Source organism: Amborella trichopoda, chromosome 9 (assembly GCF_054954075.1).
Source record: "Amborella trichopoda isolate Santa Cruz 75 chromosome 9, AtrichopodaSantaCruz75HAP2 v2.0, whole genome shotgun sequence".
NCBI lineage: Eukaryota > Viridiplantae > Streptophyta > Magnoliopsida > Amborellales > Amborellaceae > Amborella > Amborella trichopoda.
Genome location: NC_142344.1, coordinates 2,070,518 through 2,094,352, shown reverse-complemented (window position 1 = coordinate 2,094,352; position 23,835 = coordinate 2,070,518). Strand labels below are relative to the sequence as shown.

At 36.1% G+C, this 23,835-nt stretch overlaps 2 protein-coding genes across 7 annotated transcripts; one reads left to right on the top strand and one right to left on the bottom strand.

The window, feature by feature from the left end:
* Positions 1–4,542: 4,542 nt before the first annotated feature.
* On the top strand, positions 4,543–19,464 carry LOC18437614 (anamorsin homolog). Of its 6 annotated transcripts, none has more exons than XM_020669331.2 (9): positions 4,543–4,749; positions 5,000–5,075; positions 7,324–7,472; positions 16,841–17,007; positions 17,488–17,583; positions 18,361–18,520; positions 18,668–18,804; positions 18,898–18,972; positions 19,126–19,464. In XM_020669331.2, coding segments are annotated over exons 2-9 (825 nt in total). In that variant the 5' UTR covers positions 4,543–4,749; positions 5,000–5,073; the 3' UTR covers positions 19,165–19,464. The 6 variants fall into 6 exon arrangements, with proteins under 6 accessions (XP_020524990.1, XP_006847880.1, XP_088703126.1 ...); XM_088846999.1 differs by having other exon boundaries at positions 4,688–4,915; XM_006847817.4 differs by lacking the exon at positions 5,000–5,075.
* On the bottom strand, positions 19,417–22,126 carry CCB3 (cofactor assembly, complex C (B6F)). Its single transcript, XM_006847816.4, has 3 exons — positions 21,931–22,126; positions 21,760–21,827; positions 19,417–20,057 (listed from the first exon to the last, which is right to left on the bottom strand). The coding sequence occupies exons 1-3, from the start codon at positions 22,025–22,027 to the stop codon at positions 19,593–19,595; spliced, it is 630 nt and encodes a 209-aa protein (XP_006847879.1). The 5' UTR covers positions 22,028–22,126; the 3' UTR covers positions 19,417–19,592.
* Between the last annotated feature and the right edge of the window lie 1,709 nt (positions 22,127–23,835).

Here is a 23,835-nt window from a genome sequence, read left to right as displayed (position 1 = left end):
TAGGTCTCAAAATGTTTTTTTTACTCCCAAAATTTTTATACAGCTTTATCATCATTAGATTAATAATGCTAAAGCAGAAAAAAGTGATTTTGAAGGCCTAGATCTTGAAATTCACCAAATGGATGGTCGAGATTTATTGTTAGATGGGTACTAATTTTGACCATATCTAGCGTGCAAATTGAATTTTTTTTTTTCCCGTAGGATTGATTATGAGGGTGAAGAGAATGTGTGTGCAAAATTTGGGGTCGTGCAAAATTTGGGGTCATACAAATGCCAAAAATATAGTTTTCTAGAAATGTGGTTGCATTATACTACTATAGTACCCTTGCATTAGATCAAGTCCTATGAGTAATAGCCCATTACTACAAATGAATACCTTACATATGGTGCCATTTATGTATCATATATATATATATATATATATCTATATATATATATATATATATATATATATATATATATTTATATTTATATATAATATGTGTGATTTATGCTATCATCGGGCTGATTTGAATTGGATGGCTAGGTTAGTTTCAGTCTCAATATTACGTCTAAACACTGCTCTAAATTATTATTTTTCTAAGAATCAGTTTTGCATTAAATTTGGGGTGTATCCTCACTTTGTTGGGATGGTCCAAGCGATTTTTTAAAAAAAAAAATAAAAAAAAATTAAAAAGTGACCAAAATACCTATTTGAGTTCCAAGAAATTTCAGCCATTTTTAATTAGAAATATGTTTTCTCATTTTTATTAAGAAGACCCCCTATGAGAGGTGTGTACTCCCAAATGTCACTGCAAATTACTTATAAAAATAATAATTATAATATTCTGAGTTGTCTGATCAAGATTAGATGCTAAAAAACTATGCTTGAAGTTACCCCAACCATTACTTAAAGTGAAAGGCAGATAATTAAAGCTCACATGTAAGCTTCCTAAATATAGATAGGGTTGTGTTAGGATGATCATGAACTTTATCCATAGTATATCGTCTTATTTGAGATTAATAATATTTTGTCAATGTTATTTTGTGTTGTTTGGTATGTATCTCATATTATGTATATATTTTATACATCTTTAACTTTTCAATGATATCCATCTATTTATAACTACTTTATGGCCTTGAATATGTGATGTTCAACAAATAACCTTGAATAAAGCAAAAACAACTTTTTTTAAAACATAAACTTATATGTAAAACTGAAAAGTTCATCTCGTATAACTTTATAATAGATATAGCCAAATAACAAATAGCTCGTTATTAGGATTACTTCTATTGAAACAGTAAATTATCAGTAATAATGATTGCATCCAAAAACACATTTAAACGGCAAATTTAACTTGAATTAAAAAAGAGGACAATGAGGTATCCTCAAACATGTATCAATGCTACTGTGTTAATTAAGTTAATTAACGCATTCATGCATGAGAGCAATGGAACCTATATGTATCACGTATTAACATTCATGGTAGACTTCATATACGGAGTGCAGACACAGGGAGCAGCTCCAACAGGTCAATATAATGTCTAATGAGCATTTGTTTGATAATTTAAACCTGTTTGTATAATCCAAAAAGGGTGAATTTGGTTTGTTTTGGATTATGCGATTGTAATTTTCAATTAAGTTGTTTGAGAATTTTTCAATCGCCCTATGTTTAAAAGTTCTCGGCAGTGGTTAAAACCGGGGGTTCGATATTTTTGTAGTTCAACCATCTATAATCAAATAAAAAAACTTATAGAGAAAATTAAATATGGCCACAAATTTTAAAATGCTATTTAAGTTCTAATTTTGTCAACGATACCAATAACTTTGTTGAATTAGAGTGTGATTTTCTCTTTTTTGGGGTAAATGGGGAACAGGTCCCGTTAAGCATTGGCTTGTATAACGTGTCAACCTTAAACAGTTCAATTAAGATGCGCCTCCAAAGCTCAAAGATATAATTTTAGTTGCAGAAATTTCAATGACGACCTGAAAAAACTACTTCACATCTAATTAGATAAACAACCTAGTTTAGCCACGGTTCATACAAATCTGCACATAATTACCGTATGTTCTACATGTTGTGACAATTAAGGGTGGCAACGGGGGCCTCGCCTGGCGTTAATCAGTAATTGGTTTAAAACAAAGTATATAATAAAACCATTAAAAATTTGTACAATGGGATCCAAGCTTACCTTAGCTATTGGATGTGAATTCAAGGGACTGACGCAAACCAATAGTTGGGCTGAAATTGAGAAAAAAAAAATCAAGCTTTGTAACACATTCAAGATATCAAATTCACATTTTACGCCTATGAATAACTGTCATTTCTTTGTGCCAAAGATAAATGGCCTTATACTATATTAAACCTTAATTAATTTTCCTTTTCCTTAAATGCCTAATGGCTTAAGAGAAAATCTTAAAGAAAATGTGATTTTTCAAAACTGTTTAAAATATATGCATTGATTGTTTTAAACGGTGTTCAAAATCCGACTCGGCCAAGGCCAAGCCCTTTGGGGGGCATGCTTTTACAATACTCAAAAGGTCTTCCAAGCTTTTATGACGTATAGGTACAACCTACTCTGGTAAAACTCGTCTTGCCCTTAGGGCGAGGCCAAGTAACTCAGCCGAGTCCGATTGGCCTCGGCCGAGTCTCAATACACGGGTTCTAAAAGAACTCTCTAAAAGTCAGAATTGGTGTGAAAATCTTAAAATACAACACTTTCTTATCTTCACTTCAATATCCCGATTTCTTGAAGAATATAAGCTTGCCAAAAATATTGAGTTTACCTACTTGAAGATAGGCTTAACCAATGGTTTTAGATATTCCCCATTGGAAACAAAATTAAACATGCGTTGCATGGCCACGGAGGAGAGAGGGGTCGATATCACAGATAGCAAGTTTGGGAATAATAATTTATTGGCAAATAAATAAGCGATAATAAATTAGTTTTGGCCCAAAATTTTGGACCGCAAAAAAAAAAGGAGAAAAATTGTGGATCACTAAAAATTATGTAAATCGAAAAATCATGAATATTATGAACTTGGTTAAAAAGGGGTAAATAATTAGATATGTATAGATGAAAGGAATAAGGTTATGATTTTGCGGATGTTCTAATGATACGATAAAGCCCTTGAGCAATAATTTTGTGGTACGACTTAGCAGCATTTAGATCCTACATTACAAAATTAATCTATCCAAACTATTATTTAACAAAACAATTATATTAAACACAACAATAATAAACACAACAATTATATTAACAAATAATAATAACAACAATTCAATGCGGTTGATATTAAAAAAAAGAAGAAGAAAATATTAAATATACCCCCATGGTTGCATATATTTCAAATTTACTTTTATATTCGTTTAATACATCTATATCCGTTTCAACCTTCTTCTATTTTTAATCCAGTTTTAAACCCATCACGGATCTAATAGGCGTGAGGCCTTTTGAACTCGGGGTTTTTTCTCTGTGTCACGGACCCCGATCCACCATTTTTATGTTGACTTTCCAGTCTCTCTTGAAACTCTTTCACTTTTCTAGCAATTTCATAAAGTTCATGGATGATTACCTAAATTAATTGAGATGATTTTTTAAGTTTAATATGTCGCTCCATACAATATTTTCACCCTGTTTTCTTGGCCAACTTGGAAATATCCACAATATTTTTGTTCACCTAATTTTTGCCAAACTTAGTTATTTGGTCAAAATTGATATAAGTTTTTTAGAACTGTGTACAATAAGACTATTTACTTTTTATTACAATGTCACACTCATTATTTACTCTTAGATGTGAAATCAAGTGGTTGGAGATTTACTGTTGACTGGGCATAAAGTCCAAAATATATATATTTTTTAAAATGATGTAAGTACTTTCAATCTATCAGTTTTTACTTATTGAATTCTTGTGGCCTCTTTATAGAAATTTTTTATTGGTAATAGATATGTAAATTATCCAACTTGCGAGCCACATCCGAAGACTTACTCGATCAGATTTTGGAAACCACCTAAGAATCACTAGATGATTATTTTTGAAGAAAAATAATTAGATTTGGAGTCGAGAGGCGAAGAAAAAAAAAATAGAATTTTATTTTAGATCTCACCCTCCAAAAGTTTGATATTTTATCTATTTAATCTTGAACATTACATCTTTTAAGTTAATAGAGAATGTGATTTTAGAATTTTTTTTTATTCAGGTTAATTTATAGTTAAAGAGGTTACAACTGCAAAATTTGAAGTCCTAAAGAAACTTTTCTAAATTGAATTCCACTCGAAAGAGTAAATTGACAGCATGATCACGCTCACGAGCATAAAACGTTTTAGACTGAGGTATTAAAACTCAACAACAACCGCCAAAAGGGGCTCACGCGGTCCGTGTTTTCCCGCTACCGCATGCCACGCCAACCACAAGTTCAACGTGAGATTAACGCGTGCCAATTTGTCCACGTAGGATTGCCTAATATCCAGTATCCACGTCGGAATTCATGACTTACACGTCATCGCTCATTTTCTATAGTCCTAAATAGGGCCCAACGGCCGCGTTTTCTAAAATGCTTCAGCTTTCTAGAGAGAGAAAGGCAGCAAAGGAGCGAAGAGGAGAGATAAAAGGGGGAAGCCGTTCCCGAGTTTCACGTGGAAACATTCCGATCTTCTCTCTCTAAAGTAACGCGAAGAAAGCCTTAAGGTGAGTCTTTTTTGCGGTCTCTGGAAAGTTCGATCTAGGGCATCATCATCGCTTCGAACAAAACCTGCATTTTTTGACTGGTGAGTTCTCTTTGGTTATATTTTTAATCTACATCCGTGAAAATAATCTCTTCATTTGAAGCTGGAGTGACTTTTTATTGCTAAAATTTGAGGATAAAAGAGTAAGGAGACAGGTTTGATACTTTGATCTGTTAATTAGACAAGAAATCCTTCGAATTTGTGGCAGGTAGAGTATTGGGTCTGTTCTCTTCTCTCTATCGCTCTGTGCTTAGGTATTGGTTTTTTGATGTATTTTGGATTTTATTTGAAGTTTGATGCAGAGAAATTGAGAGGAAGATCTGTTGGGTTTTTGTCAAGGTGTAATTGGGGCCGATAAATATTTCTATGTAATTTCCTCTCCAATAAATACGTGTGTGATTTCCTTTCTATCTGAACAAGAAAACATTGAAAAATAACTAATTTTATGGGTGGATGGTTTGGTTTTATCTTTTATTTTTTGAGAGAGAGAGAGAGACGGGCTGGGCGGGGAATGATTTTGTGAGATCATTCTCCTCTTTAGAAAACCAGGGGCCCCCAAAGTTGCTGGCACCCAAAGTAATGGTGGATATCAAGCCATCCAAAAAAGCGAGCCTCAAAGAGATTGTCAATAAAAGGTTCAACCAGCAAGGAAATTGTTATTGGAAGAAAATGGAACAGGGACCAGTGGTTCACTTATTAATCTTTTTGGTGTTCCTCTCTCGTGTTTTAGCCATATCTTTCTTCCCTCGCTTTTCTGTTGTATTTTCTTTCTCTTGTGCCACTTTTTGTGTGTGTGTGTGTCTCTCTCAGTCAAATTTGCCCATGTTTAGTCCAAGATTATACCAATCCGCTGATTATATGTTTGCCAATCTCTATCTATATTTCTCTTGTGATTTGATTCCACCCATATTTCAGTTATTAATTTTTGGGGTTTGAGTCTGGAATTTTACCTGGGTCTTTACTGGGTCTTCAAACTATATGGCTTTCATGCACTCCTCTCAAAAGGATCAGTAAAAGGTCATGTGAAAGTGTCTTTTGATGATCCCTTCAACTAAAACTGTTCTAATATTTCTTGAATCTCCTATTCGTTTGCTATGCTGCTTGCTCTTGCTGAAATTTGTAAGGATGTCGTTCTCCAACGTTATCTTTCTAACGCAGAGCTATTGCTCTTCATATGCCTGCAAAATTTATTTTCCATTTCCAATATCATTTGCTTCTCGTTGGCTGTAATCTATCAAAGGCTGTTTAATCTTATATGTGGAAACATCACTATGATGAGAGTCTTGGTAAAGAAGACTCTGCTGTCAAAACCTCTTTATGAGGTAAATTTATGTTTATTTATAAGAAATACATTAAATGTTCCTGCAATCATTTGCTTCTTGTTGGCTATAATCTGTCAAAGGCTGTTAAATCTTATATGTGGAAACATCACTATGATGAGAGTCTTGGTAAAGAAAACTCTGCTGTCAAAACCTCTTTATGAGGTAAATTTATGTTTATTAATAAGAAATACGTTAAATGTTCCTGCAATCCTTGAGAGATGAATGCCAATTTTTAGAAAGAATGGCGAAAAAAGATGATTCAAATCATAATAATTGATTATTTTATGGATTCATTTGCCATGCCATAATAAACTACATAAATTTAATTCATTTTTTCTCGAGCTGTATGAGTCCTATACTAGAATTTTACTCTGTAAAGTCAAAAGAAAGTTTAAACTGTGATGAGATATGCACACAAATCCAGGATTTCCGCTTTTCTCACATGCGACATTCATAATCTTAATTGATTCCATTTCTTAACGGCATTTGAGCTGCATGGATCTACATATTAATGTTAAAATCTTGATCGTTGAGGGGCAATATTTGGGTAAAGGTGTTTAAATGCATCACGCAATGTGGGATCGTTTTAGTTGTATTTGAATAAAATGAACATTGAACCCTATACTTTTGAAAAGAAAATGTTCTGTGAACCACTTAGTTTTGAAATTACATGGTATATAGGCATTTTGTTTATTTTGACGATGCCTACATGTATCTTGTGCATTTGATGGTGTTTGTTCTATTATGGATCCAACTTATGAAACAGATGGTTATGGATACTTGCGGTTTGTTTATTTCTTTTTTCTTTTTAAGCGAAGGTGAATTTTTTTTAACTAATTAAAGAGCATTGTTTACATCATGCAAATAGATGACGCCAAAGTAGCAACGATGTAAATAAAAAAGTTGCCTAATAAGAAAAGTCAATAAATTCTAATTTTATTAGTCAAACAGTCTTAAGCTATAAAAATTCTAAATACAAGTTTACTGTTAAACAGAGACGAGAAAATACATGTTAGGATAATGTGTAGTCAAGAAATATTGAAGACCAGCTTGGCGTCTCTATCGAGATTTTCAAAATTTTTGAACACTCAACATCCTGTTGTATCAAACAGGGCGGCCAAAGTTATCTTTCAGGATTTTCCTTTTGGTAGAACTTCTTATGATTAATACTTGCATTATTTGATTACACAGACTACCTTCACTGTTAAGAAAGTGTGTATGCTATTTCTTTGAAGGCTAGAGATATTTCAAGTTTTATGTACAAAAAGTCAAGTCTATTGTTTTTTCTTTCTAGGGAAAAATCCAAGATGGAGCCGAGTGTACTTTTGCTCTCAGATTTGGTGGTGCTGCCAGTAAGTGCAGCATTTTCTGCAGTCCCAGAAGTTGCAGATAAAGCAGCTGGTGGAAAGAAAGCCATTGTTATCACCCAGGCTTCTCTTCTTGGTAATGTTTTCCCCTTAATAAGTAGTCAAAATATTGATTTCTTTATTTTCATTCTTTATCAAAAACCATAGTTTAGGAAATGCTGGATTTGTATTGATCTGTGACTTTTTCTGGGTAAGAAGATTTGAAGAGGAAAATGACATTTATGAGATGTTACTTAAAAATAATGAAAAAAAAAATGTTAATTTTATTTTTTGTGGGTGTAGCACGTGATCGGTGTTGGAGATATTATACATTTCTTTAAGCATTATAAGAGGAACATTTTTTGTTTTTTCAGAAAAGCTAGAAGGGTTTCCATTTTTTCTTTCATGATTGTTCTCATTTTATTTTCAGCATAGTGATCAATTAATGGGAGCGTCATTTGTACTTATATTCCTCAAAAAAGGTCCCATCACTTTTATGCTAATTTTGGGAAAATGCTTGAAATCCCTTGTAGTAAACCCGATAGTAACTTAATACACATTACATAAGTATACAACTGTCCTCCCTCCTCCTCCATTACAACATAAGAAACATATATTGATTTTAGAAACCCTGTAAGTTGGATGATAAATAATTAAAGAAAGTTTTCTGCCTAGCTGTATAGCTCCTTCCAAAGTTATGGTGTTCATAAATCAGCTTCGTGCTTCTATATTGGATGTAAGCAATAGGGAGGTAGCATCAGTGAGGAGGTTTTATTAATTGAGGTGACAAGCTACTTTGATGTGCTCCATCTGGTCATGTAAGATGGGATTAAAAGCGACGAGGACTTATCACAAAAAAAAAAAAGAAAAAAAGGATGGCAGTGGCACTGAAATTATCACAGCAATACAGTGTAGCAAATGAGAGGACAAACACCTAGTAGAAGAGCATATAATGAACAATGCAAACGGAGCACAATACGCGATTTTTGTTTTTAATGTCAACAATTTTCTTTTCTCTTTCCAAAGATGTACAAAATTGTTTGAAGTCTACAAATTAATCTTATATACATAATTGATCTGCGGATACCACCTGGACGTAGAGTATTAAGATTGTCTATATAAGATAATACCGAGAATGACAAAATATTGGTTGCTGAGTTGCAAATTTCTATATTTTCTTTGTTGTATCAGGAAAAAAAGGGAGAAAGTGGACTTATGGTGGAATAGGGAGAAAATAGACTTATTTAGGAATAAATTGATAAAAGAAGGAAAAGGGAATTTTGAGGACGAAGTCAATGTTTTGTGGAATGAGATGGTTGATTGTATTAAGAAAGTTGTAAAAGAAGTTTTAGGAGAATCTAGAGGGAATACACATTAAGATAAGGAAACTTGGTAGTGGAGTGATGAGGTTCAAAAGGTTATTAGCCAAAAACAAGCTTGTTACAAAATTCGGCAATGAAATAGAAATGACCAAAACTTAGAATAATATAAAAATGCTAAGAAAATAGCAAAGCTAAGGTTTAAGTTATATGACGATTCGTAATTGGGGACAAGAGAAGGTGAAAAAGATATCTTCAAACTAGCACCAATGAGAGAGGGGAAGTATGGGCATCTAGGTCATGTTAAATGTATTAAAAGTGAAGATTAGAGGGTCTTGGCGAAGGATGATGAGGTCAATGACAGGTGGAGAGTTTATTTTAAAGAATTATTAAATGACGTCTACTTTAGGAGCACAATGTGTTTTTTTTTGAAGCACAATGTTAGGAGGAACCTTTGACATAAATGAGGTTGGAGATCATAGATACATTTGTAGGATTGCGATATCTGAAGTAAACAAAACTTTGAGAAATATAAAGATAGAAGAAGCTTTAGGACTAGATGGTATACAAGTAGAGTTTTGGAAGTGCATGGAGGGTTTGGCATATTCTAGTTGACCAAGTCGTTGAACAAGATTTTGAGAACAAAGATAATGCCATACGAATGGAGAAAGAGTAAGCAATGCATACGACATGAGAAGTGTATTAGAAATTTGGTCGGTTTTATGCCAGGGAAGTAATTATTGAGGCTATTTTTCTTCTTAGGCAACTGATTGAGAAGTTTAGAGGGAAGAGAAATGACCTCCATATGGTCTTTATTGTTTTAGAGTACGTATATGATATGGTACCTAGAGAGTTAATATGATCGGTGCTAGAAAAGAAAGAAGTCTCTAGAGGATATATTGGCATGACTTGGATATGTTCGAGGGAGTGCTAACTAGTATGAGGACATCTATTGGAGAGACAAATGAGTTTTAAGTGACAGAAGGCCTGAATCAAGGGTCAGCATTGAGCCCATATGGCTTTTCCTTGGTTATAGATGAGTTAACTAGGCATATACAGGATGAGGTGCTGCGGTGATGACATGACTTTGATTGATGAAACTTGAGACGATGTCAACACGAAGTTAGAACTTTGGAGGGACACTTTAGAATCTAAAGGTTGTAGCTGGCTTTCTTGGGATTGCTCGCCGGCTGAGTATGACGACTGGCCCCCCCGGCTTAGGCCAAGCGATCCATCCACGCTCATATCCATAAAGAATGAGTCGAGGCCTGTAGTGCGCTGCAGGAGATTCATAGACCGCATTGGAAGGGGGCACTGTGGGTCAATCATATGAAGCTCTAGTTGACACTGCTCGGTGAATCATACGCTATCAAAGCAGTTACTCTACTACGCGAACAACTATCCTCGCAAGCATTTTCGCTGGCAGAAGCCAAGCTAGCGTTCCTTCCTTTTCGAGATCCCAATCATTTCCTGGTACCAGTTTCCACTCCCATTTGAGATGCTTTAGAATTAGTTAAGATTGATGGCGAAGAAGTATCTAAAAGTATCTTGGGTCGATAATCCATGATAATGGAGAGATTGAGGAAGATGTTGCGCATAGAATTAGAGTTGGGTGAATGAGGTGAAAATGTGTCGTTGGAGATTTATGTGATCATTGCATACCAATAAAACTGAAGGGAAAGTTTTATAGGATGGTTGTAAGACCAGCCATGCTTTATGGGATGGAATGCTGAACGATCAAGAAGCAACATAAATCTAGAGAATGAGTGTAGCTGAGATGAGGATGTTGAGATGGATGAGTGACAGGACAAGAAATGATAGAATTCGGAATGAATATATCTGAAGAAACTTAGGTGTAGTTGTAATACTCGATAAAATGAGGGAAAGTTGACTTAGTCTATTCATCTGCACCATCAACCTAGAACAACACTGATTAGGAAGGGTGATTTGGTTGAAGTGGAAGGCTCTAAAAAGGCAAGGGGAAGGCTTAAAAGGGCATAGATGGAAGTGGTGAGGAATGATATGATGACTTATGGTTTGATTGAGGGTATGGCACTTGATAGAGTGGAATGGCGAAATAGGATTCATGTAGCGGACCCCAAATAGTTAGGATAAGGCTTGAATGATGATGATGATAATGATGATCATAGATGATTTGAGCTGAAGTGTTTTTTCAAAAGAACATTTTAAATTGCTGAGAGATATATTTTATTTGTAATAAATTGTTTATATGTTACTTCTTTGGAGACACCATAAATTGGAACATAATACATGATATTCAGCCAATTGGTGATCTAATGAGGTCAACCCCTGGTTTGCTGTTGGTAGTGAATATTGAGTGTGATCAAGAATATGATGACGTGTTGTGTCACATTTAACGAGAGTAATCTATCAGGAGTGTTATAACCCATAGTGTCACATGAACCAAATTGATGTCCACTATCCATCTTTGGTCGGGTAGGATTAAAAAATATCACGAAATCTTTAAATGCTTATCGGGTGCCTAAAACGATGGAGTTACTACAAGTTCGGTAACCTCTGATCAAAGAAGGGATTTCTCTTTCAAGAAATACATGAGCCTGACCTTGTTGAGCAAACCTGTGGCGTATCTGGGAAGAAAGAACTAGGAGAGTTGAGGCAAGTGTTCCAAAAGGTCGTGAAACTAGAAGAGCCTTACTTATTTCAATTATACTGGGTAAAGTGTCTAAATGGAGACAGGAGCACGATATTATTGCCAGCTGTAAGAGGAGGTCGACCATCACCCATATTATCAATGAGCATCTCACAATAGAGGAACCAACATTAGCTAGAGTGTGACAACCCTTTTCTTTCAGAATTTATTCTCTTCTTGACCCAGAACAAGGGTTAAAATGGACAACTTCCAATATAGGTTAATCTCGGGAGAATAGGTTGCTTGGCTCGAGTGGCCTTTCTTAGAAATGGAAATCCAAAGGGTAGTGCCTAACCTTGGCCAGGGCAAGGCTCTTGGTCCGGGTGGCATCCATGCAGCTTTGTTTCCACGATTTTGGGATACCTCATCCCCATGCTTTTGGCCTTTCTTCAAAATTTTTACATTGGGGTGTGATTACATAAATGGATGAATGCCACCTTCATCACCCTTATGCTTAAGGTAGAAGTAGCTGCTTAGCTAGGAGGCTTCGACCCCATCAGTACTGTACAGGATACCATTCAATGTCCTAGCAATGGGGCTCAGAGCATTTTTGAACAATGTCATGTCCCTCAACCAAGGGACCTTCGTTAGGGCCTGTGAAATTCTTGATGGACCCCTAATAGCCCTTGGATACCTACACCAGGGCATTTGTCCAAAGTCTCAGGTTTGGTGCTCAAACTTAATGGGGAGAAAAGGTGTAGGAACATGTGGATCATGAAACTCTTGACCAAGTACATTACCGCATGGACTTCGGCCAAAAATGGAGATTTTGGATGTCCTGGTGCTTATTTTTGGCGATTTTCTCATTCTTGATTAATGGAAGTCTCCATAGCCTCTTCTAGGGCTCCAGGGGTTTGCATCAAGCTCTTTATGCAATCACAACAGAAGTGTTCCATTCTCCAATTTCCAACGCCTACAGCACGGTTGTTACTCAAGGCTTCTAGTTCTTTAGAGGTGGCTTGCAATTCTCCCACCTTCAATACGCTGATGATCCGTTCTGTAAGGACCACTCAATGGTGGATAGCCTGTGAAAATTTTTCTGCTTCTTTGAAGTAACCACCAATCGGAAAGTAATCATAACCACGGGAGTAGGGGTCACTCTAGACATAATGGTTAGCAAGAATCTGGAGCTGCCTCTATGCCCCGTAAAACCTAGAAAACAGCTGTGGGATACTGCTGTGGAAAGGTTTCAGTGGAGGTTGGCATCTTGGAAATAACGGTTCATACCTCATCTATCTAGGAAAATGATCACTGTCATTACTGCTGCATTGGCCAACATACTATTGTTTTAAATTTTTCTGGATATGCCAATGTCTGTTGTCAATAGACTTGAGCGCATTAGATTTGAGAATGTTGTGAGGGATTTCCTTTGGTCGGGAGCGGGAGTTGACCGACCTGGGCAGGTGGGAAGCAGTTTGTAAACCAAAGAGATATGGTGAGATTGGAAGTAAATGCCGCAAAGACATGAACCTTTCACTGCCATGCATGTGGTGGTGGAGGTTAAGTACACCATCTGTGGAAGCTAGTTGTTTAACAAAAATATGGCCTAGGTGATGTGGGTGGCTGCCTATGGGGGGGCGACACTGTAAGGGCATTGGGGGTCTGGAAATGTTTCACCTTTTTGTTCCTGTTCTTGCAAACCCGAATTTGTTTTCATAAAAAACCGGTGTTGGTTTTTGCTTTTGGAATGGCTGTCATGGAGATAGAGCTTTGGAAATCCTGCTGCCTAACCTGTACAAGGTGGCCGCTGACCACTATTGTCACATTTTGGATGCCTACAAGATGCCTACAAAGTCCTTGGAGGGCATGCAGTCTGTGGACTGAGGTCCTGCAGGCACCTCACTGATCAAGAAGCCCTAGAGCTCAAAGAACTTTTCTCCCCTCGACTCCCGTTTGATCTTTTGGCAAGGCTGAGATAGGTTGGTATGTGAGCCAACCAGCGCATGCTGCTTTTTGACAAGACCATTGAAGAATCAGCAGACGACCTATTTCTACTTTTTTTTTTTTTATTGATAATGTTGACCTTGGCGACCTATTTCTACATTGCCATTTGTCTAGCTAACTGTAGCCATTCCTATTCAACTGTTTGGTTCCATGTTGTGCCTGGGTGCATACTTTTCTATCTCCCTCATTAGGTCTTCTTATATAAATAGCCTCTATAAAAGCCATGGTTTGACCATTTGGATAAAGCGTATAGAAGTTATGATGGTCGGAAATCCCAAATTATACCCTTGAAACACAGGCTCATTGCTATTGTTATAGATTAGGCTATACCTCGGAAGGAGCACCATTCATTCTCCACTTCTGACTTCTATTGAGGTCCACTCCACCCCCATGAGGAACACAAGATCCATGCACTGGAGCCGGCAAGAACCAGGCAGCATCAGACTTAATATTGATGGGTGATATGAGAATCCTGGAAGGGCCAGAATAGGTGGTCTACAGGAACAGTGCAGCATCCATATGGGCTCAAGTTGTTCGAGGGATCATGAGGTTCCTCCTTGGTTGTGGAAGGAGACTCCTTGAATGCCATCAGTTGGGTAAAACAGTCCTCTCCTTGCCCCTGGTTACTGGCGGATATATTTGAAGTGATCAAAGGACTTAGAAGACCCCTCAGAATCTCTTTTCGCCACACATGGAGACAGGTTAATGCCATATCGGATGGCCTTGCAAAGAGTGGGCCGACCACACAACCCTGTCGAAAACAATGGTCTTCAGTTTTTGGGAAAGCACAATTTTTTGGTCCGTGGAGTACATTTCAGTTGGTTTGTAAATAGGCCAATTGTCCCCTCCCCTGCTTTTCCCTACTACTACTCTCCTCATGGCTTGCCATCCTTGGCTCAAATATATGTACTGAGTTTTAACTTTTGTTTGCAGCAACCACAGCTTGTGAGTACCATGAGAATTTGTACCATGTTGGTTATTAATTATATAAGAAAGTTAATTTCTCTCTAGAAATAATGTCAAGTATTTTGCTGTCTTATGTGGCTTTACTACTAAGTTTCTTGGTAAACCTATGTTGATAAATTCCCTAATGAACGAGTTCATTCTGGCTTGAAAAACTATGAGATATGTCTTCATTAGTGAATATGAGAAGCAACCTTTGATCACAATTATGGGCTGCCGAGTTAGATTGTTATGCATCAAGTTTTTTCTTCTTTGATTGCTATGAACATGCTTGGGAGACATCACCAGAGAGTCAGTGAGTCTATGGAATATACTGGTAAATAATTTTTTTTTTCCAATGAAGGAAGGTATTAAATAGAGGAGAAAGATGATAATGGAAAATTAAGTGATGTGGAGGTACATCCTTGTTAATTTGTGAAAAATGGTTGCCCCAAAGACTCAATCTGATAGTTTAATTGATGTTGCTGTATTTTGTTGCACCTATCTGTGTGATCTTTTGGAACAGCTCCTCAAATCAGACAAAGAAGATCATGATATTCTAGATTTAGTAGAAGAAGAGAGATTGAAATTTGAATGGAAGATTAAGCATATGAAAGAGGCTGAATTTTGAATGGAACAGAGGACCCTATTTTATTAAAAGGTTCTGACGAATGATGATCATTAAATGTTTTCCTTGGCAAGGGTAGTACTTTCTCCATGAATGTTACCCTATGGTCAGTGAAAACTTGAGTCTTTTCCCGATAATGCTTTTGACCTATCTATTGTAGAAAGCATTAAAGAGCATAACTGTATGAAGTATTCAGGTGTTTCCAGTTGAATTTCCACAGGATAAACGCCTTTACTATAGAATGATGGCATTGACTTCGCGAGAAAAGATATTGGGATATTATGCAGTAATAAGAACCTTAGCCCATTACATCCCTCAGGTACTTTCATAAAACAAGGCTCTTATCTGTTGATTGTTGTTTGGTTGCTTTCACGTATACTTTTCCTAAGGTGTTTGGGACGAGTGTTGGCAATGAGTGTCTTTTGACAAGGGATGTGATAGGTGTTCTCACATCTTATTTTAAATGTTAAGCTTTACTTTAGTGTCATTCTGAGGCGTAGCATTATGCAGAACTCCTTTAGGTAGGGGAAATAAGCCTTAAATTTATGTTGCCTCAGACTAGTCTTTATATATCTGGAAATGTATCAGTGACAATGAACACTCTAGAATCTAATATCGGATAAAAAAATCTCATTAGAAAACCCTTGTTACAACTGAATACATAACTATACCTGTAGCTTTACCTAGAGAAGGTTAGAAAAGCAAATAGGAGATTTTTTTATTTTTTTGGAAACATGCCAATACAAATGGGTGGATTGCTACCATTGCTCAAAGGAATGGAAGGACTACAAGAATTTGCAATATGATGCTGATGCTGATAATATGATGATGATGTCCCAATTTGGGAATGTCATAATAGATGTCTTTGATTATAATTATTACAATTGGTAACAGAAGAGGTATGTGATTCAGTAACCCACAAATTTAGGTAAAGGAACCTGTACTCTTTGTATGTTTGGCTTGGCACATGATACTTTGCAATACAACCATTCGGAGAGAACTTGCGTAACAATTTTGATATACCGATGTCATCATTCCTGTGCTATAGATAGCTACCTTCACAAAAAGTTGTTGTGATGACAAAAATAGATGATGATGTTATACTTTTTGAATACCATCATATATATCTTGAACCAATGTACTTGTTAACATTGGTAAAGAAAGGAGAGATATGTGATGCAGAAACCTGTGAATTTAGGTAAAGTAACCTGTCCTGTTTTGTACCATTTAATTTTGGCTTACTTGGCAAAAGATCCTCTGTCAACAAAACTACTGGGAGAGAACAATATGTATCAATTTTGGTGTGTTGAAAATGCCCAGTAGTTTTCATGTATTTTGTCAACCCTTCCATGCATTCCTCAAACCCCACAGTTAAGCTGTGTGTATTCCTGTCGGTTCTTACAAAATAGGAAGCCCACAGTTAAGCTATGTATCACGTCTTTCAATGAGACCCTAATTCGATTGCAGATTTTAGTACTTAAAAATTCTGCTGGATTTTGCTTTTCTCTGGATAACTTCACACTTTCACACCCACAAATTAGATTGCCGTGATAGACATCAGTGGTTCAGGATTTTCAGGCTAGTCAGATGCTGGAATTGTGCTAACTGCTATTACAAGTGTGAAGCCTGAAGATATGAGGTGGTATTTGAAGATACGAGGGGCACTTGGCTAGTGAATTGGGTGAGGTCGTGATAATGACAAGTTAAAGCACGAAGCCACCTATCATTGCCCCAAAAATTTTAGTTTGTGATTTCCAAGTCATAAGAAAGTTGCGGAGTGAAGTTCCTATTATCAATAGAACCCCAAAGTTTACATAAAAGTACATCCGAATGTTTCCTATGTTTTCTTGTTGAAAAGTCTGAAATATCTGCAAATGCTGGTGAAATACAACATTCTGATTATTTAGCTTTCATCTTTCGTTTAAAGCTTACAAATTTTGAGTTGGTTTTACTGAATGCAGGTGGAAAATTGCCACTGGAATCTGCCACACTGGAAATAGTTTTGTCAGTGACTAGAACGGTTGAATTTCATAGTAACCAGTTGCTTGAAGAGATTGCTCGGGTGCTAAAGCCTGGTGGCACACTATACATTCAGATATCTTTTGATTTTGCTGGACAATTGGAAGAGGTACTTTGGACCTAGATTTTTGATACGTCTTTCTTATACCTCCCTTGTAGGGTTTTCATTTTTTGTTTGTAATTTGATTATTTCTCTGAATGATTAGTCTTTTGCACTGTGGTTACAAAGTTACATGTGAGACTTATGCAGTGGTCTCTTCGCATGCATTATAAGATTTGCATTCTGAGCATAAGAAACTTCACACGGTTGGAAAAGTAATAGCATGGTTCAGTGGACTGTGGTCCATGGTAGTCTGCATCTGTCATCTGTTCTTGCAGATGTATGATTGGAGAGTGAGGTCCACAGGGAGAATCACTTGGCTACAGCAAATATCCAGCCATTTGCGTAGAGTTCCATATACTTCTATTCTATGAATGTTTCAATGGATGGATCTTATTTGTTGTTTAATTGTGCATTTGGACTAGCGTCCTGTATGGAAGTCATACTACCTGTGGATCAAAATTTCAAAATTAGTCATTGACTTTTCAGGTTCGTGGTGCTCTAGAACGTAAATTACTCCTTGCTGGATTTCTTGAAGCAAAAGTCCAGCAGATGTCCTCACTGGAAGATGCTCAATCTTTTACGGTAAGACCAACACCGTTATTTTTGTGTTTATTTAATCAAGTACATCTCTAATGATGTGCAAGAGGACTTCTTTTATGGACAACGGTTGGACTCAAAGAGTGCTGGAGTAGTTAGGCAGAGGAGCACATGAGTTCATTTTCTTTTTGCATTGGCCAATTGAAAAGATTAAAAGTCACTTTCACTTTGGGCATACTGGTTAACTTTTGAAGATAATGGTCTATATATATTTTCCTATGAAGTGAGATTGTTTTGTTAGTGTATACCTTCTTTTCTTACGTGCTTGATGTGGTGGCATTTATCTGTAGTTATCAAGATCGGCCAGGACTGCCCGGTCAGACTACTAACCGGTATCTTGGCTATTTCAAAGAAAAACCAGATTTGGTCGAAAATTAGTATGACTGTTCTAAATAGTCAAACTGACCGAACCAGATCAACAAAGTTGGACATTGTTTATAGTTGGACATTTTTTATAGGATATTTATGTTTTTGAACTACTATTCATTTTTTCTTTAATTTTTTTATAATCTAGTCTGGTTGGTTCGACAATTGGTGGTCGAATCGGTTTGACTGAAATAGACCCTTCACCTGTTCAGTAGTTATTCGATCTTGATAAACACGGTCCCATTCTTATTAATTGGTGATCCTATTGGGAAGTGAATTTACTTCAGTTGCATGAGAAATTAATCAATGTTTAAATAGAGAAGCCATACATGATGGAAGTGATCAATTGCCAAATTTTCTACTGAAACCTTATGCTTGTCATGCCCATTTTCACAGATTAGATCCCAAAAGCCTGAATGGAAGATCGGAACATCATTTTCCTTGAGGAAAACACCAAAGAGCTTCCCAAAAGTTCAATTTGACGATGAATTTGATCTCATTGATGAGGACAGCCTCCTTACAGAGGAGGATCTAAAGAAACCTCAAGTGCCTATTGGTAGGACTTCGAAATTTTGAATTACAAGGGATCTCTCTCTCTCTCTCTCTCTATATATATATATATATATATCCAGTGCAAATAGTGTACTTTCTGGTTGTACTCAGTAAAATAACAATTTTGGTTTATTGCTTGCACTTTTTGCAGTTAGTGATTGTGAAGTTGGCAGCACACGAAAAGCCTGCAAAAATTGCACTTGTGGAAGGGCGGAAGCCGAAGAGGGAGAGCAGAAGCTAGGACTCACAACAGACCAATTGATTAACCCTCAATCTGCATGTGGCAGTGTAAGTTGGGATCAATTTTTTTTTCTTTTTGGAGAGAGAGAGAGAGCACAGGTCTAACAATTGGGGAAATGTTTCTTGAATAATTTTATGCAGTGTGGGCTAGGTGATGCATTCCGCTGTGGCAGCTGCCCATACAAGGGTCTACCCCCATTCAAACTTGGAGAAAAGGTGAATTCACGCTGTTCCCTCGCATGGTTCTGTTACTCATTTCGTTATAAAAATTTTGTGTTTTATCGATATAAGATTAAATCGGTGACAATTGCAATTGACCCATTTTTGTTTTCTTTTTTTTTTCTAATAAACATCTCATTTTTTATGCAGATATCTCTTTCTGGAAACTTCCTCGTTGCTGATATTTGAGACAAAAAGTATTACCAAGTCTGGAATGGAATGAGTTTTCCCTTTGGAGAGTTCATCTATATATACAAGGCGCCCTTGATTGCTGTAGTCATGTATTACATTTGTTCTAGAAGGCATTTGCATATGGGTTCATCATCTAACCCTTGATAGGCATCCAAAACCAAATTGTTAGTTTCTCTCTCTCTCTCTGAAAGGCATTGCAACGTTGGAAACTTACTTATGTATCATTGAATATAAGACATTTCTGTAGAATTGTAGTCGGAAACTTCTTATCATTGAATGTAAGACATTTCTGTAGAATTGTAGTCCCACTATTCTCTCTCTGAATGTCCAACATAAATATGAACCAATGTAATGAAATGGATACACACAAGAGAATCAACACAAATTATGTAACTGTTGATGCACAAAACTGTGGTGACAAAAGTCTATACTTGTTGAGATAGAAGAACGAGAAGCCCTTGTGGACCTACTAATATTTCATTCATGAAACTTATGAGTCCAAACCAAACTACAGGGGTCACGTCCACTCCACCAACTGGTGGTATCAGTTTCCTTGTTGGGCTCAACAGAGGCTCAGTTGGTGCATAGGCTATGACATAAGGGAATTTCCCAACAGGAAGCTTCGGGTACCATGACATTACTATTCTCAATATGAATAAAAAACCAAAGGCAGAGAGAAAGGGCCCAAGAAAAGCTACAGCCAGTTTGGCTGTTGATGGGTCCAAATCTGCTATTAATGGCTTGAAATTTTGTATTTCTTCTGATACATGTTCTTCAAAAGCATAAGCCGCTGGAGGTTGAAATAGCATCGCGTGAGCCAAGACGAAGCCACAGGTATTTATTGTACCTAATTTTTGAATTGGTTTACTCCCTTCTGGATCCCTTATTTCCTGCGGCATAAAAGATGGTACACATCAGTTACAGAATTGTGTGTAAAAGATGTGTAGCTTTATGCACTGTTATCTTTATTTTCATTATAAATGAGATGCAACCAATATCGCTGATTAAAACAGAAACTATTCTTAAGTTGAAATGTAGATATTTTCAATTTCTTTTTCTAATGTCAAGTTGTGAACCGAAAAGAAAAAGGTATTCATGCACTTGGGGAGAGTGTAACGTTAATTCTCTAGGTAAAGATTTATTATTATTATTATTATTATTATTTGGTGTAGCTTCCCCGCTATGTTGTAAACCGGTATAGCTGCACCTCACAACATTTTTTTTTCATCGATGAAAGAACCTGTAACACTTTGAAACCTGCAATTCATTCTGAGTCACAAAAAATGGTTTTGAACTCCTAAAAGGTCTAATTGTGATTAATTTATCATTTAATGAAGTGAATGGTTAAGATCAGATTTTGAGTTGGCATTTTGAGATGGAGTAATTCTAGGGTTCCAAATCCGTTTCATTGAGCTGCAAATGGGTGCAAAAGTTTTAACGCTGGGATTAACAAGCCAAAACATGAGATTTGAAACCTGGTTTAACTGGTGGAACAGTACCTAACTAATGGTGAATGGGAAAGACTGTACCAACCAAAGCTGAAACCAGCATGTACTCATCATTGGAAACTTCTCTTTTCATACAAAAAAGGTATTAAAGAGCTTGATGATCCAAGGATAACTGAGCTTTCTCTCACGGATTAGGTATGGGGGTATTTTTCAAGAGAATAGCATCTGGCATTTATTCAAGAACAAGGTTTCCATGATTCGGCCGACTCACCAATTTAAATGAATCCTCTTAATACAACAGATGGATTTTGGATTCAAAATTCTAGGGAATGAAAGTCTCAGTCATGGCAAGCAGGCACATAAAATTAAATTTATGCAAGGTGTAATATTGTGATGGTTTATACCATTCATTTTAGCTAGATGTTGTAGATTTGACATGTATTTTAAAATACTATCAAAATTTAATGGTGTTGATTAGTACAGCTTCTACAAATAAAGTCATAAAGATTTAATGGTGTTGATCAGTATATCTTCAACAAATAAAGTTAGTGTGTATAAGCTTTTTCGTACTACATGCCTCTCTATTCATACAATCAAGAAGTTATGTTAATAAAATCAGTAATAGAATAACTGTTTCGTATGTCCACTTTAATAATGTTTGTGTACAGAATACATAAAAATTCCTAAAGTAAGGAAGACTGAGTCCTAGTGATAAGGAAGACTAAGTCCATAAAAAGTCAAGCCCTCTCAAACTAGGTCCTCGGACAAACAAGATGGATGGATGAGGTTCAACTCCTTTCAATTGGGGTGCTTTTGTCCTTCCCTTTTTTATTATCTTTAAATAGTTCACAATGCTTACAACAAGTTTTATTGGTAAAGTAAGCCTAAGGCAGTCAAACAAAATATCACATATTTCATTTTCAAAAATTAATAATTGGATAATTAATTAAACAGACCCCCCAATTTTCTCAAATTCGTAATTTATTAATGCACAAATCTGGGCCGCTCATCTATCTCTTTCCGTCTGGTGCTATAGGCCGGTTGGTTCATATTATCATTTTCAACTCATAAATATGAACCGCACAAGTTTCCGAAATTGAGACATTTGTATAAATTAAAATTGCAGAGTAATAAGAATACTTACAGAAAGGGATAGAAAGATTGGTGTGAAGAGGTTGAGTGGTTTAGTCCTGTATGCCAAACGCCTCAGACCTACAAGAATTCACGAAAAAAGTTTAAAAAGCTAGCTTAAAAAAAAAAAAAAAAAAATGGAAATAAAGTCAGCTGAAAATGCGATTAAAATTGAACACCACACCGGTTCTAAAATGTGGAAGAGAGAGCCTGAAATTGAAAAATTGGCGAGAGAGAGTACGAATGGGATTGGTAATGGGGAGGCGTGCTGTGAGAGCCATGACTCTTGGGTCGAGAGGTTCTTTTCTCTTCGAATGAGAGAGAGAGAGAGAGAGAGAGAGAGAGAGGATAAGGAGCAGTTGAAATGACGGATGGCCCCAAATGTTATGAATATTTTCGTCGAAATATGGGAAACATCCCCATCCTTGCCCCTCTTCTTCCAAGCATTACCATTTTGTCCCTCAGTTGATCTCGCAAAACGAGAGTGCCAAATCTAATCGGCCCTTTTTTATGCCAAATAACCTCTTCGGACGGATTTTTAAGTTCTACCCTACTTCTAACCTTCATATTGATACTATATATATATAAACCTTTTCTATTAAATAAACTTTTTTTTTTAAGGGGAAATTATGTAAATATCTGTTTAAGTTTATGTTATTACTAAAATACTGAATACTATTCTAGTAAATATACCTCTAGTTTTTTTTTTTTAAAAGGGGAAATTATGTAAATATCCGTTTAAGTTTATGTTATCACTAAAATACTGAATACTTTCTGTTATTTCTGATATGTCCGTTTTATTTACTACATAACTATTTTCTTTTTTAAAAAAATGAAACTACCCATTTTCGGGTTTTTTAAAAACCGAAATCAAAGCCAATTTCAACGAACTTGATCAAATGGTGTAATCGGCCGGACTTCATGCCATGGAGTCTTAGCGGCATTATGGATGAAATCATTATAGCTCCCTCTCCCTAAATCTCTACACCTCTCATCTTCTCCCTTGTCTCTCCGAATAGGCTCTTTCTACTCTCTCTTTCTTTCTCTAGGGGCACGCCCTGCTTAGGCCTCTCATCTCTCTAAAGGATTAGCCCCACACGTAAGGTAGGCTAAAACATTGAGGATTTAGCACTTTGGTTTAAGATAAAATCCATGTGCTTTTGGAGGGTTTAGCCATACTTAATAGAATCGATATCGATCATTGATCCCGAGCACCATTGGAAAAAGGAGAATCGGTGTCGGGTGTATTAAGTCCGGTTGAAGTAATCTCTGACAACTTTACTTACTTTATTTTATTATTTTTGTTGTGTTCTTGTATTATCATAAAACAACATGATAAGTTTTTATTTATTGAATAAATGAGTTGTATTTAAGTGGTAGCAAAAGATAACCATTTTATTTATTTATTTATGTCAAGAATAATTTTTTTTGTAATTGGACATTGTAAGTGATCTTGCCGGTGAAAGAAAATAAAAATAAAAATATATATATATATTGTGCTTTATCACAGAGTCCAACTTTCAATTTCCAGATCGCATGTAGATAGTCTCTAGACGATCATTGGATAGAAGTCTACAAGCAGATTTAACAGAAAAAACATCGTAACTTTCACTTTCCCATATAATCCCATCTTTTACCTTAAGGCAAGATGTAAACATCCTGAATGATAGTTAATAAATGCTGAGGAAATAATTAGGTTCGATAATCTATTATAGCAGCACTTGACGGTGAGCATGAGAATAAATTTGAAATTTTTACTGCCGGACATCTTACTCTTATAAAGAGTTCTAGAAAGAGTAAGTATAGAGCCTAATCCCTGTGCTACTTATTGAACCAGAAAAAAAAATCTCATCTCCGTGACCAATAAGCCAACGAGTATTGCCAAACACCACATTTTTGTAACTATAAGGTGGCAAAAAATATGTTGTTTGGCAATTTTAAACAATCAAATTAAAGTAAACCTCTAAATCTTACTAAAAGATGCACAATTTTGTTGTAAGAAACTCTTAGGATGACCTAAAAATATATTTTTACTCGTAATTATAAACTTTGCTCTTAGTCAATGAAAACTCACAACTACCCGATCTGA

Excerpts from the sequence above, each read along its gene's own strand:
- LOC18437614 (XM_020669331.2), top strand. Across the intron at positions 18,805-18,897 it reads CTCAATCTGCATGTGGCAGT|TGTGGGCTAGGTGATGCATT; the intron begins GTAAGTTGGGAT and ends AATTTTATGCAG. Across the intron at positions 18,973-19,125 it reads CATTCAAACTTGGAGAAAAG|ATATCTCTTTCTGGAAACTT; the intron begins GTGAATTCACGC and ends TTTTTTATGCAG.
- CCB3 (XM_006847816.4), bottom strand. The coding sequence starts at position 22,027 with ATGGCTCTCACAGCACGCCTCCCCATTACCAATCCCATTCGTACTCTC. Across the intron at positions 21,828-21,930 it reads TCTTCCACATTTTAGAACCG|GTCTGAGGCGTTTGGCATAC; the intron begins GTGTGGTGTTCA and ends GAATTCTTGTAG. Across the intron at positions 20,058-21,759 it reads CAATCTTTCTATCCCTTTCT|GAAATAAGGGATCCAGAAGG; the intron begins GTAAGTATTCTT and ends TTTATGCCGCAG.